The sequence below is a fragment of the Athene cunicularia genome (genome assembly GCF_003259725.1).
Source record: "Athene cunicularia isolate RWA chromosome 9 unlocalized genomic scaffold, athCun1 chr9_part2, whole genome shotgun sequence".
Lineage (NCBI taxonomy): Eukaryota > Metazoa > Chordata > Aves > Strigiformes > Strigidae > Athene > Athene cunicularia.
Genome location: NW_020799111.1, coordinates 508,910 through 525,369, shown reverse-complemented (window position 1 = coordinate 525,369; position 16,460 = coordinate 508,910). Strand labels below are relative to the sequence as shown.

Sequence of the window (16,460 nt, the reverse complement as noted above, 5' to 3'; positions counted from 1 at the left end):
TCCCCAAGGAACATGTTTTATAGTAACTGTTTCAGACTGAAAAAAGGCAACTGCTCAGAACACTGCTACTGACTAGTGTTACACAGGCTGCCAACACAAGTATTCTTTCACAAAGGGAGAGGACTAAGCCTTTCAGGGAAGTCTATCACAGGATGGACACAGCAGCTTTACAAGCTTTAACCCTCTGGTGCTCCCCAGTTGCAATAAGCTGCCTGCGCAGTGAAACCCTACTCCACATGAGCGTGGAGCTGTGCGAGACCAGCCCTGTGTGTGCGCGGGGATTCAGTTTGTTACAGAACGATGATGATGAGCTTTTATTTCTTTCCTGCACATAAAACAAACCGGGAATCTAACACACCAACTGCAGTGCCTTTCTTTGTTTATGCCTTTCAATGAACACAAATGCTTTCTGCATGTTTCAGCTTAGCAAAGTGCTGTTGCTAGGACTTCTCACCTCCACAAGGCAAGCTTTAGTCCTCTGAGGTGGACTTCTGCTTACATTTTGTCACCTGCAAGACTGCTTGATATGTTCAATGGGTGGCTTAAAACACCCGAGTTCACAAGCCTGCTACATGCCAGTCACTTAAAAAGAAATTACTTTATTTCTAAGCAAGAGATTTGGGGACTATGGAAATTTTCAGTAGGAATTAGACATCTAACTATCCTTCTCAAATCCAAGAGCTAGTATCAGCAGATTCTGAATGACATTTTAAAACTCACAATTCACCTGTTGCCATAACAACATATCCTAGGCCAGATGAATGGATATAACAAGACCTTTGTAAGAAGTAAACTGCATGACATCTGCCAGCTGTCAGATTAGTACAGTTTTCTTTGAATTATCAAGTCATTGTTATCACTAGAGACAAGACATTTGCCTGGAAAGCCCAAGCAACCATGTCAACTCTTCCACACCTCTAAATCATCCCTTGTGTTTTAACTGCAGTAGAATAAACCCTTCCACTCCTTTGGACCAAGTAAGAATTGGACCAGTTGGTTACCCATATAAAAACACCCACTTCAATACATTTGCATTCACCAATGAAAGGAGAAAATATAATCACTTTATTTTCAGGATACAGACTAGATCCACCATAAAATAAAGATAATGAGTGAGCACACATGAATAAAATACTCCGCACTTTAAAAAAGCCCACTTTTGCTATGTCTGCTGAATCCACCATTTGCCATGTGGTGCTCACAGCTCTCCAGCGTTGTTTCCAAAAGTGGCTGCAGTACTCCCAGGAGCAATGCTCCATCTACTACAGTTCAAAAAAATGCTCCCAATTTGCATAGAAGTGCTACATTTTCCTGTATGCCTTGAAATACTAGTTAGGTACAACACTATTTCATCATCTCTGCTCCCAAACTATGTCAGGTCCCCCTCCCACCCTTAGACCAAGGCAAGATTATTTCTACAAGGAGGTAAAATTAGCAAGTTGTAGCAATACAAATTCTTCGGAGGTGCAGAATGATGGCATACTGCAATCTGCAGCACGTGAATATGCAGCACAGACAGCAAGACATAAATACTGACGAGTTGTACACACGCGCATGCACACAATCACCTCTGTAAAGCTTTCCCCAAGGTGCGACTCTTTCCATGTCACACGCTTTTCACAGAAAAATAAAAAGCCCTTCTCAAATTTAGCCCGTAAAGCTGCCAACAAAATTTGATTCCATGTGCTATCAATGGGCATGTTATTGCTTGTGGTAAATTGGAGAAGATTTGGACCTACACAAGAGATTTGCTTGCAAAGCACAAAGGTCACCAGTGGCCCCTAAGGAGTTTTGCAAACTGATTGTTGCAGCTGGTATTTCCCACACCCTCCACACCAGCAATCGGCTACAATGCTCTGCAGTTCTAAACCTGCATCGTACCATCCTCTAGAAAAACAGCCAGCATCTTCTCTGACTTAAATACACAAAAGTAGTAAAAGAAGTATTACAGTTAATTTTACAAAAGTCGTCATGTCCACCTTTGCTCGTTCACATGAAAAACGGGTGAGCTGGACTGTAACGGCAAAGGCCAGCAGTGCCTAATCCTCTGCACACCCAAATGTCAACAGAAGAGGAGCTGACATTACTACAGAGATATTTTACATGCCCAGAGGAGCAGACACATCCTCACTGGATTTTCAGGCTGCCAATGAACTACCTTGCCCATGGTGAACCTTACCAAAGTGTTTAAGAACCCGGTCTTTATATCCTGCATCTCTAATTGAATGTAAAATTTACAACTGTCTCCAAAGAGTAATAAAGCAGTTCTTGGAATTTCTTCCAAGCAAACACTGACTCAAAGGCTCAACACAAATTCACAGTGCTACATGGGAACAGCCAGTCACTGGCAACAACTCCCCAGGTCTTATCATAAAGTTATGTGCTGCACAATCACTTTCTCTGCTAACACATCCTGACTATAACCTTATTTTGTAGCCTCTCTTGCTAATGATACTCTTCAGTTCTGTCTGCAAATGTTGTCCTTAACTTGGCGAGTATCATAAAACTGATAGATTATTTCCTGTCTACTGGTGCTTCAGATGCAATGCTACCTATAAAAACATACAACTAATTCTTCCGGCAGGTGATCCACATCAGCTCTGTTCTCAAACAACAGATCGGTGAAGGTGAGCTGCTGATTGCAAAGTCTCCAAGCTTTTCATACCATGAAGTGAGGTAGCAAGAAGCAGCCTTTGAAACAGCATTGTCTCCATATTTTTCCTTAGTTTTAAATCCTTTTTCCACAAAATTTAGTGAATGAACTAGAGGCTTCTCTGGAGCAGTGGAAGAAGAAAAGAGATGGTAAATAAATAACAAATGATAAGAACTAGTTTTGCAAAGTATTCCTTTTTGGTACCAGCACTGAGCACTGCTCATTTTCAGGTGGAGAGAAATACAAAACACTTCAGTCTCTTTGTGAGCTTAAAGTCCAAGTGACTTCTGCACAATCTGCTTGGCAATTTTGTTAAATTGTTCTCTGTCTTCCCGCCACATCTTGGAGGCATCTACATTGGCTCCGCTTTCATCATTTGGCTCTGAAACGAGAAAGACTGAAAGATAGGTGGGCAGGTGGGCAATGGAGCAAGACCCTCAATAATGCCTCTGTACTGCCACTTCCTCATGGCTTTGGCACACTTCCCCCGCTTGGGACTACAGAAACACTACTAAAGAAAATCCAGTCACAGCTCCTGGACTCCCAAACAGTTCTGATTTAACTGATCACAAGAGAATATCACAGCAAGGACGAGTTTTGGTAAGAAACAAGTGGCAGAAAAGCAAGACTTTCTTTTGTTTATGTTCTCAGCAGTGGAGCCCCAGCGTGCACATGGAACAACACAATGTGGCACCACCAGCGCCATCAAGGGTTTTTAAAACTGCACAAACTGCACACTGCTCCCCACAAAATGTTTGCTCTGGTTCCGCGGCTTCACAGACAGAAAGCCCTCCCCCGACCAGGCCACCCAAACAGGCTCTGTCACTTTGGGATGGCTTGTTCTATTAAAAAAACAACAAAACAAACCAAGAAAACCCATAGAGTGCTTTCATTTCTACAACATCTTTCATCTGAGGATTTCAGAGCACTTTACAAAGTACATTAAACCCCTATGACTCCAACACTTCATTCTGTACAGAGGTAAGATGGAACATGGGATTTATCAGGTTCGTGGTCAGCACACAGGGGGGCAACTGTCAGGGGGATTACACAAGTCACTAAAACAGAATGTACTTTACCGATTTTGCTTCACACACTAGTCCAAATCCACTCCAGCCCAGTTCATGGCAGACATCTTGGGCTCATGTCTTTCTTGACACTGTGCTGATGGTCTGCCCTTAAAAGCCAGTAGATGTGTATGTCACACAATTTGGTAAGCTTGGGCTTACACTGTCTGCAGAGCCAGCGTAGAGGGTTTGCCAGCAGCCTGGAAGGAGCTGACCAACTGATGTCTAATGACTAATTCCTCCAAAAGTCATGGGAGAACAGGACACACAGGCAGAGAACAAGAGGTGACTCCCACATTAACCAGTCTAGGTAAGGCTGCATCACAAAACAAGTTCTTGGAGGCCACGAGGAGCCCAGCGAGGTGCTGTTTGTCGGCACAGCTTCCCAACAGCAGGTTACTATGCTGAAGCTAAAATGGTCCCATATAAGAATCTGTTGCTTGCTCTTTGATCAACTTTGTTGCTTCTAACCCCTCTAAACTGTCTAAAATCTTTTACCATTCAAAACCAATTCTAAGGGACATGGCTCTGCCCTTTTCAGGCAGTTCAGTGGCTCTGTCCACTATGTGGAAAAGGATCCATCTTTCAGGGAGCTGGATGTGACAGAACTGATCCACAGCCCCTGCTGGATTTCAAAAAAGCCTTTTAAAAGGCCACACAAAAAATTTTTCACCCACCTCTCTTCTCAAGAAGCCTTCCTCTGAACCAGAGATGCAGAATGGGGTGCAGACCCAGGCTGGCAAATAACAAACAGAAATGGAGGGTGCTGGCTTGCAAATCACAGAGGCCATGGAATCCAGTTTATCATACTGGTTAGATCTGGCTCATAACCCTTCAGCTGCTAAAGCCAAATCCAACACAGGCTGTAATCAATAGCTTTAAGACCTTCAAGAACTGAACAGACATCACAGCAAATACAAAGACAGAGCCCAGGTTTTGTGCAGGAGCAGGGAACCTGCTGAGCCTCTGGACCCACCTGGCCATCACCAACTGCTTGGTGCTGCTGACCTGGAAGGAAAGCAGTGTGATCGCTTGCAAAGCTGGAAACACCTGTTTACTAATTCAGTCTTACTTTTTTCAATTATTTTCAGAGAACTGGTTTACCAATCAATAAATACTAGGGCTTTAAGAACTGTGATTGCTGCTGAGCAGCTTTTAATGTCCCTTGCTCACTAATAAGCCAAACAGCAGGAAGCAGCTCTAGCTAATTCAGTAACTGCTAATCTAAGCCTCTGTTAACAAAACAGCAGTCCTTACCTGCCAGCATGCTAACAACTGACAAGAGGATCTTTTCCACACTCTGCACAGGACTCCACCGCTCAGCGCTGCTCTCGTATCCCATGGGATCATCCCCAGGAGCGTGAAGAATAGAGATGCAAACTCTCCCATCTGGGTAAACTGCACAAGAAGTATAGGGGATTGATTGTTACTCAGTGGAAACACTTGGCCTCTCCAGATCTTTAGAAAAGATCAGCATTTGGACTTGGCTTTTGTAGGACTGAAGCTAAACCCAGTTTTAAATTTCCTCTTCCAAAGGCAAGAGCACATAAAATCTGAAAGACAAAAATCTACCAAAAATTTCCTTTAAGCAAACATAAGAAACTTGGGTTATCCTTCCCTAACAGAAGCCTGCTGAGAGCACTCATGTCATTTAATAACCAGTGACAGGCTCCATGAAAAAGATAAGAGATGCAGCCAGGTGGAACCAGGCAAGTATTTATGCATAGACACAGCTCCAGGTAGGTAACCAGTCCTACTTAAATTGAAGGGTTACAGTCACACAGCACTGAATGCATGTTGGAGTCTTCTGCTGGACTGTGACCATAAAAAGAATTAAGCAAACTTGCTCTGCTGCAGCCAGAAGGGAAAAGAGGTATGTTATAAACAATATAATTGATCTTATTTTGAATATTACTGAAGTACAACTAGAAGAGTTCACACTACTTTTTAAAATTCTGCTTAAAGCTCAGCTGCATTAAAGCACATAGAAAGAAGGTAACTTATCAATTAAGGATACAGATGTCTTCCCCTCCCACCTTTAGTGTAAGCAAAGTGCTTCTTTCCCACAGCAAAGCATCTGCAACACTACAAGTCATCTTCACAGATGTGTGACTCCACTGATTTGATAAGGAGGCCAAAGAAAGGTTGAGGAGGCAACACAAAGAGAACAGAGTTTGAAACACTGCTTTAGCAACACGACCTAATTCCGCAGCCCCCCAAGGAATGACAACTTTAGTCCAGTACTTTCAGTGCTTCTATTCCTCCGGTGAACAAACCTCTGCCATTGCCAGGAAAACAAGGCAAAACAAAAATAGGGAATAACTGCTGGGAGGAGTCGTGCTCATTTCCAGTTCTTTCCACTCACCTAGCTAATGTCTGCACAAGCCTACAACACATAAGTGCTTTGAAAGACTTTTATTTAAATCCCCCCTGTGCAGCCCGAGGCTGGGGACGGGAGCTGGTCTAGCCATAGCTGGAAGAGACGAAAACAGTGTGTGCTGAACCAGCACTTCTCCCTGCAAGTTAGGAACAACTGGGAGAAGGTATTTCACTTGTGAGTTATTCTAGTGTTTCTATGCAGTGACTCATTTAGAACAACTAGACCACAGAGCAGCACAGTCAAGAGAGCAAAAGCTGATTCCAGGAAGGTGTATGCATCTTCCACTTTGTCACTAAGTACTAATCCAAGACTTGTCGCTTTTTTGAAGTTATCTTTGCCAGACTGTCCATGAATGTAATTTTATTTTAAAAAACAGTTCTGTGGTATCCCAATTTGTCCTGTACATTACACAAACTGCAAAGATAAGGGAACACAGCAGACTTTTTAAACACTTTCCTGCAACTCTTCACAGGTGGAGGAGTAAGCACTTAAGGAACACAAAAAGCATAGCACAGCCACCATTTCTACAGCCTTTCTGAGTACAACCAGACCATCACAATCCCACCTGAGAAGATTGAAGTGTTTACTTCAAGTGATCTCAAATTTAAATTAACATGACCCAAAGTCACAGGACTTTAAAGGGTTGACCTGACTATCCAGGATGTTTGTTAACCCCATGGAGGAAGTGATTACATGTAGGGCCACACATGAGAGTCAGGTGGTTTGCACCCCTGACTTCTCTGCACCCCATTCCTCCTGACTATGCTCATGTAAAGCAGCTGTGAGCAGTGAACCTCAAGACAAGGCCACAATTGGATCTGCAGAGTATTGCGTGGACATGGATTTGCTCATGGAGACCAGTCCTGGCAAGAAGCCTGGGTGAATTAGTTCAGCTGGAGCAAGGTGCCAACATGGCCACACAGCTTCCAGGTGCCAAATGCTGCATTGCTGCAGACATCAGAGCTTCAGAGGTGATGCTACACTGCCTTGGGCATGTCCACACAGTTCTACACCATGACATGCAGGCGTATCTTCCATAGGAGAACAGAATCTGGGCAAGAATCTGCATCAGTGGTGCTCTGAGAACAGAAGAACGTCAATAAACTGCAAAATTCCTTGGAATAGGATGAAATAAATCAACTCCCAGCTGAGATTGAGATTTGTGTTATGCAAGCAGAGGAACATCAGCTGGGGAGGAAAGGAAACACTAGGCAGGAGGACAGCATTTTCCTTTTATTGCTCTCAAGTGGCAGAGACCTAATAGCCTTGAATACAGATCCAGCCCATCAAATCTGGGTGGTGATAAACAGTGTTTGCACAATCCATGTTGATTTAGCAGATGTCATAAGCAACAATTTTACAAAGAATGCCAGAAAGTAATGCTCCAGGCTGCAAAAGAGTGCTTTAAGGTTTTTACCTGTCCAAGGCTCAAACCTGTTAGCTGTACTTGTTACTTCAGTTACCTCCACTGAAAAGTCTTAAGATATTATCTTAAACATCAGAATTTGCAGAGAAAAGGCCATCAAAGCCTTAATATTAATGCCTGCAAATGTGTCATCAGCTTGGACAGAGCACTCTGTATTTCAGAAAGGTCACGTCAGAAATATTACTAAACCTGTGTCTTAATGGGGAAAGAGCCATGTTGCCTAAAAAAGCTGTATCCGCGCTTCGGTGAATATGAACAAATTTTCACTCGTTAAAATAACAACAAACTACTTAAATACAAGCCATAGAGTAAGACTGGAAAGCGTCTGTATTAATTCACTAAATCATACATCATGTACAGAAGATTTATCTTTAAACTATTTATACACTAGTTACAAGTATTCCTGGAATGATCTGAAAGGCAGGAGAATTGTTGGAATCTTTACTGGACTGTTTATGACCAAAAGGTATATGACGAATAATGTGATAAAGTGACGGTAAGACAGAGCAAAATTGCTGGACAGCTGAACACTCCTGCTGCACGCTCAAGGTTGGAAAGGGAGAGAACCAGCTTTGGTAAGGATGCCAGCTCTCCTGCTGCAAAAGTGGTTTTATGGCACACAAGTAACCCACTCCCCTGTACGTCCTCCTGCATCAGACTCACTGTTTGGATGGAACATCTCACAGGTGAACCTCATCTTCGGAGGACTTAACGGATAGTCGAGTGGAAAGCTCAGAATGGCAGGGAAAACCCCATACTCGAAACAGGTGTCTTCAGGACCCCTAGGAACAGATAAAAAGCTATTCACCAGAGTTTTAAACAGTACTTTTCACCTGATATTCTTGTCTAACGAGACATTTGAGGTTTGGGTTATACCATCTCCAGAAAACAAAGAGTTAACACACTCTCACCCCACACCTCATAAACTTAAATACAAATACGGGGTTTGGGAGGGAAGGGGGAAATCAAAGCTTGCACACTAAATTACTAGGAAGGTCACAACACTGTTTAATTAGCAGGGTGTGTCTGGATATAATTGGAGTATCTGGCTCCAAGGCATGTTCCAGGATTTGAGCATCTGCACGTCAAGAGAAAGCAGAGGCAGGTGTGGGACTCTGTGCCTTTGAAGATACTGTTATGCTGTACAAGACAGAGATGTCAAATGCCGTAGCTCAAAAATAATTGACAAAACCTATGGAGATCCAAACTGCCAGTATCGAGCATAACCACACATAAATACTTATCACTATCTGATGCAAAAAACACTGCCGTGTTTTGTAAAAAATAAAAACACAGCTCAGGGACCATAATTGCTAGATGTAGGACAACAATGTTTCTTTGCAGACTTAAGTTACTTAGTTTGCATTCCCCTCAAGTGCACAGGGAAAACAAATGGCTTCATCAGGATTCTTGTAGAAACATTTCCTCATTGTGTTCATCATCTAGTTCAAAGTGCAGTCACGTTGAGAATATAAAGACAACTATTTTACTCTCCCTACATAAAATATTTTTGGAAGGTGAGCAAAAAAGTTTATTAGACATGATTTATTCAAACTTGATGAACCATCTGGAAGTTATAACACAAACATGATCTCCCTTGATTGGAAAGACCATGAAACAAGCTTCATCACTGAAAATCTTAGCCAAGGAAACCTCATGTATTTAGTAAAAAGCTCTTCAAACAAGGGCTATAATGTCTGGGAAATAAGGTTTAGAATATGTTCATGCTTCCTCCTCCCAATCCACATTCTCTGTGCCAGAAAGAACACAAAAGTTCAAGGACTCCTAAAAGTTAAAGTTGCAATTGGTAACCCAGAGAAAAAGAAAACTGAGACCAGCAAAACCTAAAGCCCTAGGAGGCTCACACTCTTAACTTTGGAATTCAAAAGACTTGGCTGGTAGATAAACACAAGAACTATGTGATTTAAACCTGAATATTGACACTGGCAGGTAGAACTAGAGAAATGCAGCAACATACATTGGGAATGAAAGCTAAACCATCTCAACCATTTTCTTCCCTTTCTGGCCTTTTCCCTAAATTTAGTTGGGATTCAGTTCACATCTGACAGTAAACTGAATGCATTTTTTCATGAACATTTTAATTCCAGCTGCATTTTAAAGGCTTATTGTTGAACTTCTAAGAATATGTACATACACGCATTGAAAAGCTGGTGGGTGTCTTCTGTTTTGAGAGCAAACACGCTGCCTTAAGGGCTCTTCTGTCAAATGTTAACCCTACATGCTCCATTTTAGGCCCTGTATTATGTGAACAAAATGCTTATGTCGTAGCCATTCAGTGCTGCCAGGATCAACTTCAAAGAAATTATTAAAGTTAATCCAAGACAGCATTTGCAACTACAAAACACTCAGGGAGGCTGCAATATTTAAACCCGACAGCATCACTTTCAGTTCAAAAAAGGACATCGGCAGGGCCAGAGAGGTAAAGAGCACAGTTGCTTTTGAAATCTTTGCAGAGCAGGTGATGATTGCAAAGTATATCCCATTCAAAGCCTCCGTGCTTTATGCTATGATCTCGTCCCAACTGCTAAGCTTGTCAGAGTCATCCAGACTACCTAGTACTTGATTAGGGTTCCTCCAAGAAACAGCCAGACCATGCAGTGCTGACACCCGTCCCACTGAGCAAAGAGCACCAAGCCAAGGGGCCAGCTGCCTTAAGCAGCTCCCATACCCCAGGGAAGACAAAGTGCTGGCCATCACTACCCGTGTGCATACAGAAGGTACAGGCTTCAGGCACAGAACTCCAGGAAATACCTCGTCTTAAACCTGCTCCATCTAATATTCTTCACAGCCTGCAAAGCAGACAGCCTCTGCATCTTTTTCCGCACATGATGTTACTCTACAGCCTTCCCTAAAGCATTGAGGAGCAGACATGAGTTCTCCTCTGGCCATTAGACAGCATTAAATGACTTGCTAGACAACCAGACTGCTTAGCTCTGAGAGAGATGTTATGAACAACCTTGTTGACCTAAGCATGAAAACAAGAAACACTGAACTCCCTGACCTGGCCATTACCCAGGCAAGGGAAAGAAAAGGATGGTGGGTACCTGCCAAAACAGGAGGGAAAAGCGCATTGACAAGGACAATTCTACAATCAGAGCTTCACATACAATTGTAAATGGCTTCTTATTTGGAAAAAGATGCTGAAAAAAGACAAAAAGCTACAGTCATCAGATGCTGTAAAGGGGAATTCCATAGTAAACAAAAGTCCTAAGCCTAATTATAGATCTAATTACCTTTCTAGACAGGTTTTTGATAAGTTGACTTCAATTTACGCTGTTTAGTTTTCAAGAAATCTTTAGTTCTTAACAATTATGTGGTTTTGTGTTTTTTGGGGATAAACTTTAATAGCACACACTCGCATATGCCAACCAAAGAGGGCAAAACTTGGTCTTGAAACATAAATCCATGAACTTGAACAACACAACGCAGCCCGTTGGACCTCACGCAGTGCTAAGGAATTGAGCAGCATTATAGTAAACTCTCTTAACCTGCTGGGGCTATTTATCATCACAAATAAAGTCACTCTGTTGCAAAAACTTGGCTTTCATAAATGCTCTAATTCAGCTACTGTTTGATGTCTCATCAAAAGAGTGCATTTTACATCAGGCTCCAAAACTGTTCAGAAAGATTACTACATTATATTTTCAGTTCTGGATCCATTATGCTCACTTGGGAGCATAAGAACTGTTCTACCTTTCAGCCATGGTAGAACAACCTTAACATCTCTATGTTTAATATTTATCCAGCACTGCCGCTGCAGACAAGAAAACCAGAAATGCAAATTATTACCACCATTATTTTACCTGTGAGCTAAGGTCTTAGGTCAATCTGTGTAACATTAGCCAGCCCACCTCTGAATTGATAAATAGGTGATGTCTTTTCTCTCTCAGGTCTCACTTTTTTTATTTATTTGCCATTATATGTGCTCCAGCTTCATATAAACTGGGTGAAGGGGAAAAAAAACCCCAGTATTCTATTCTCCATTATTACACTGCTTACTTACCTTTTCACTGCATCTATCTAAAAATCTGAAGCCAACTTTAATTTCCTCACCTGCACTTTTCATTCCCATAATCTCACACAGCACATTTGAGATTACAAAACATTCAAGAAGATTATCAGAGACAAATATAAACAAATCATTTAGCTTGCTTTCCAAACGTGCACAAATACTTCTACTAATAGAGTTTTCTACAGAGATGAAAGTAACCAAACACGTTTAGGGTAAACATGTTTCTATTGTACCACAGCTTCAGAATTTAGCAGATCTTAAAATATAATTTTATTATGACACACACACAATACAGAAACCAAAATTAAAGCACCTCCGCCTCTCATTTTGCGCTGACAAAGACCTGAAGCTCAACACTCAGCACTTTCAACGGCTTTCAAGTCTGCAAGCGGCTCCTCTGTTGTTTAAGAATTTGTTATAGGAAACATCAGAAAAAGTATTTTCTAGGTAATCAATCAAATCCAAAAGTACTTCTGTGTGTCCCCCATGAAAGCTCTGCTCAACCACAAAAATCTCTGCTACAACAAAGTACCGATAGGCAGGAATTCCCTTCAAGACTTCAAGAAGTGCACTAAATCCTCTGGGATTTCTACCCTCCATGTAACACACAGCTGTCTGGACTGAAATTTGGTACATTACAAAATACATGTTTCAGAACAGTGCTAACTATCCCACTTGCAGAAAGAAAGTGTACGACAGTGAAACCAAAATCTTTGGTGTCAGGCAACAAATTACCTATTTCCATGCTAAGTGTTTATTTTCAGGGGACTGAGCTATTAGGAGGTACAACCTGTTTATTACAGGATAAATTGCTGCACATAAGCAGAGGCATTTGCCAACTCTTCATATCAATCAGCGGTAATCCAGATCTCCAGTTACCAAGGCCTAAAATAACTCAGAGGCTCACTCTTGCCATAAAATAGGATCACCCACGCAGCCAGCTTGTGTGGAATAGGTGATGTGCTACAGCTTGGGATGCTTTTGTATTGGTTGCGTGCCTGATCCCAAGAAATCTAGGGATGAAAAACAACTCACTCAAAGCAAACCGAGCTGGGAAAATTCTGCCACCCATGCTAGTTCAGAATCTCGTAAGTCAGCACTGGTGGTTGCAGTGAGAACCTGCCAAGAGCACAGCAGGCACGCTGCAAGCGGGGCCACAGCCACTGCCTGCTGCCCTCGTGTCCTCCCAGAACCCCTGGCCCTGGCTGAAGGAAAAGAAATCACCAACTCTTACTAAAAGAATCTTGAAATATGGAGCCTGGATCTACCCTAACAACACACCTGGATCTACCCTAACAACAGACCATCAGCTTCAAGACAGACTTAGCAGTTTGGAGCTTTTTCATCTTTTAATTCTGTAGCATTTGTATAAATTGTCAGACCCGAGTGATAAAGGTCTCTTTTTCTCTCCCCTACCATTTTAGAACTTTATTTTTTAAAAAATCACCAGTTATTCCATACACTCAAAGTTCCCAAAGAAGGGTACAGCGTAAGTAAGAGTACAAGCAAGAGAGAAGATGACTTGTAGGATGCTGGACAAGAAGATTTTGTCTTTTCATGGCAAGTTTTGCTATGAACTGTACCCATCAGTTCAGAAGCAGTAGGGAGAGGACACAGCTTTGTAAAGAAGTCTTTGTTACTCCCCAAAACACAACAGGTCATAATCAGAGCTATTCACCAACAGAAGAGCTTTTCACACAGAACCACTGCACCCAATGCCTTTACAACACCAGCCAACTCACGAAGTGCAAAGAATTTCAAAAGTTGGGGTTTTTTTGTAATTTGAATATTCTCTCAGATAAATCCAGTTTTCTGGAAAAAATGAAATAGTAAGTAAACTAATTTTACACATTGCTTTTTTTTTTCCTCCTATCACCAATAATCTGTGCATTTTGCTACTCCTAAAAATGAGAAAAACCTGTCCTGTATTTGCAGTTGACTAATGTTCCCAACAGGTCCGTGTGATCTATAAGCAAATCATTGTTTCCTACTGTGTTTGTATATACAACATATATCCAAGGGAGCTCAAATGTGGATTCCTGTCAAATCTGCAATATGCTGAGTGTTGCTTATTATAATGACTCCTGTACAATAAATGTTCACTTAAGCTCCAACACTGCCTCTGTCACGCTGTTTAAATTTCAAATATAATTCCCTGTTTGGGTCAGAAAATAAACTCTTATGCAGAACTGATATTATTTTTTTACATTCTTGTTCTCCTAGAAGTTAATCCTAGTGTGCATGTGCTGATTTCAGATATTAGTATTAACTTACATAATCAGAGCTTCCCATTCAAAGAAGTTCTCTTCATTCATGGGACCTGTTAAGAAAAAAACAAAACAATGCTCAGCACTACCTGAACACAAGGCTACAGCTTCACAGTACACAAACCCCATTCAGCTCCTCACCTGCTACGATCCCTTCTGGTGGGTTCAGGGTCAGCTCTGTAAAAAGAAAAATACAAGGCAAGTTAACATGACCTGCAGAACCAAGTATCTCAGCTAGTGTTTGGGTGGCCACAGCTTAGCACAGAGGTCCCACCAGCAAACGTGCTTGGAGAAAAGCTTGAGAAAACCATGGGAAGAATCTTCTGGCCATGTTTTACCAGGCAAAATTCCACATCCAGAAGGCTCAGTATCTCACTGCTGACAATTGAACTTCTTCATGCAAGACAGCTTTCTAGACAAGATTATTTGACATTTTGTGCTTTTCCAGGCTCCCAACACTAGTCTTTCCAGAGGCAACAATTTAAAACTGAGAAGGAACCAAAAACCCTCCACAAAGCATGGAAACACTTGGAGCAATGTGGTATCTGCAGGTACAAACTCAAGAGCCTGAAAACAGGTTGTATTCCCATAATATCTCTGCACCAATTCATGCTTGACAACATCTCAATACAAAACCCAAAACGATGCAAAAAACTGGGGAAGCAGAAGCAAGAAAGATTTGACAAGCAGCTCTGTTCCTCAAATTCAATCCAACTCCCTCTGCGCAGCCTGGAAAACGCAAGTAAAAAAAGAAGCAGTGATAAATCACCCGTGGCTGCACATGGCAAATTTGGATCCATCAACCCTCACTTCCTGTAGGAAACTGGTACAACTCCCAATTTGCTCAAGAACCCTCAGCATCAGTACCCCGTTTCAAGCCTGCAGAAGCCCAGCATTCTGTGCGCTGATAAAATAATCAGTTTTTCTACTATCTAGTGCAAGGACCAAGTTTCTGAAGTCCTGCAGGGTGGTAGCAGCTGGCAAGGCAAAGTTTAGGCATGCACAGGCAACCAGTGAAGCTTGGAGGGCTGAACACCAGCCCCACAGCTCCAAGTGAGACACAGGGCAGGTGGTGGTGATGCTCCGAAGGTGTCAGACCAGAGGAGGTGACAGTAATTAGGCCAACTTAAGTAAGGGCTCTGAGCTGCTTATCTAGAAGCACTGTTGCCTAGCCAATGGCCTGTGGACTACTAGTGGCCTGTACCATGTAAAATGCTGCCAGAAGAAGCACCACACACATTCCCACACATGAAGACAAGCAGGAATGCAGAACTGGGGAACATGGGAAGTCAAAAACCAAAAAATGAGACACGTGACCTAATTTCTCTTAGGCTATATGTGAAAATTGTGAGAGAACTGCATAAAACAGCACACAGATTTTTGTCTTAAGTTTCCACTGGATTAAAAAACATGCTGAGATACTCCAACAGGAAAGATAAAGCTGTTCTGTTCACTCAGATTGCCATTAACTTTGGCACAGAGCTCTCTGATTGAAGTTCAAAAGCACAGCAGCAGATTGAAACTCAGCGTTATGGCTTCCCACAATGTCCTGATGTTAAGGAGCAGGTTTTTCCAGCTTGATAGTGGGTCTCTAACAGCTTTTCTTGTTGATGTTTTCAGACAGAAAGAGGGAGATGTCAAACCCAGGAGCTTTTGGAATCATTTTGCTCCATCTTGTGGTGCTCTCTAGGAAGAAAATCCCTCTGATAGTTCCCATCACTTCCTTTGAGAAGCCTTGCAGCCTTTGTGACTGCCTGGTTGCAGCATCAGCGTGTCCCCTGCAGCAGCCAGCCAGGCAGGTGTGCTGTACAGCTCCCCACCTGCAAGGACAACCAGGGCAACAAGAAGCGAGAGCTAAACCCTGTCTTTACAAGGATGGAGGTTCAGTTCTCCACCTTACTCAGCTCTCCCCTCAGAGATAGACAAAAGAGGTTTCCATCCTTAAGGATCAGGCAAAGTGGTAACTGGGCAGTGCAGGGGCACATGAGCTTTGATTTTAAGTGGCTACACCTGGTCACTGAGGAAGGAGATCCCCCTTTTCCACGTGCATGGTCACATCCTACCCTGTGATTCCCTAGAGCCATTCAAAAGGAAATTGGGAGCACAGCTTTTGGGAGCTGCACTGAACAAATTGCCAGTAGCAGACATAGCAGCAGATGGTTCAGTCTTACCAGAGCCTCCAAAACAGGGTCACTATAATGGAGTGTCAGGGGGGATTTTTTCCAATTCTTTTTAAGTGAGCAGTAAAAAGCACATGATCAGAGCATGTTTTGACCATTCACCACAGAATGACTTTGACAAGTCAGCTAGGCCAAACAGCCTCCAACCCCACTCTCCTCTGCCATCCTGTCCCTCCATGGCTGCTCTCCAAAGCAAATCACATGGCAGGACACAGCAGAAGATGAAAGGGCCCACCCTCTGCTCTCCATGGCATGGCACCCAGCCTGGTGATAACTTCTGCTTGACTGAGTTTGGCCTCCTGTCTTGCAAGACATCCCCCCACTTTAAACATGCATGGTTTAAAGCTTTCCCAAGAAGAGTTCTCCCCCTCTGCAAGTGCCACACCATGCTGTCCTCTCACCTGTCACCATGACAGCAGAGTGCCAGCACATGCCCCAGCCACCAGCACCCAGC

The 16,460-nt window shown here is 42.6% G+C and overlaps 1 protein-coding gene across 1 annotated transcript; it reads right to left on the bottom strand.

The window, feature by feature from the left end:
• Positions 1-1,044: 1,044 nt before the first annotated feature.
• Positions 1,045-14,003, bottom strand: UBE2G2 (ubiquitin conjugating enzyme E2 G2). Its single transcript, XM_026855369.1, has 5 exons — positions 13,968-14,003; positions 13,834-13,879; positions 8,190-8,308; positions 4,978-5,118; positions 1,045-3,035 (listed from the first exon to the last, which is right to left on the bottom strand). Exons 2-5 carry the CDS (start codon positions 13,872-13,874, stop codon positions 2,923-2,925), a joined length of 414 nt encoding a protein of 137 aa, XP_026711170.1. The 5' UTR covers positions 13,875-13,879; positions 13,968-14,003; the 3' UTR covers positions 1,045-2,922.
• Between the last annotated feature and the right edge of the window lie 2,457 nt (positions 14,004-16,460).

What these genes read in the sequence shown, in the direction of transcription:
- UBE2G2 (XM_026855369.1), bottom strand. Translation starts at nt 13,874, where the DNA reads ATGAATGAAGAGAACTTCTTTGAATGGGAAGCTCTGATTAT. An exon ending in GAATGGGAAGCTCTGATTAT is followed by an intron (nt 8,309 to 13,833) that starts GTAAGTTAATAC and finishes ATCTGTTCCTAG; the next exon opens with GGGTCCTGAAGACACCTGTT. An exon ending in AGTTGTTAGCATGCTGGCAG is followed by an intron (nt 3,036 to 4,977) that starts GTAAGGACTGCT and finishes TTCTCGTTTCAG; the next exon opens with AGCCAAATGATGAAAGCGGA.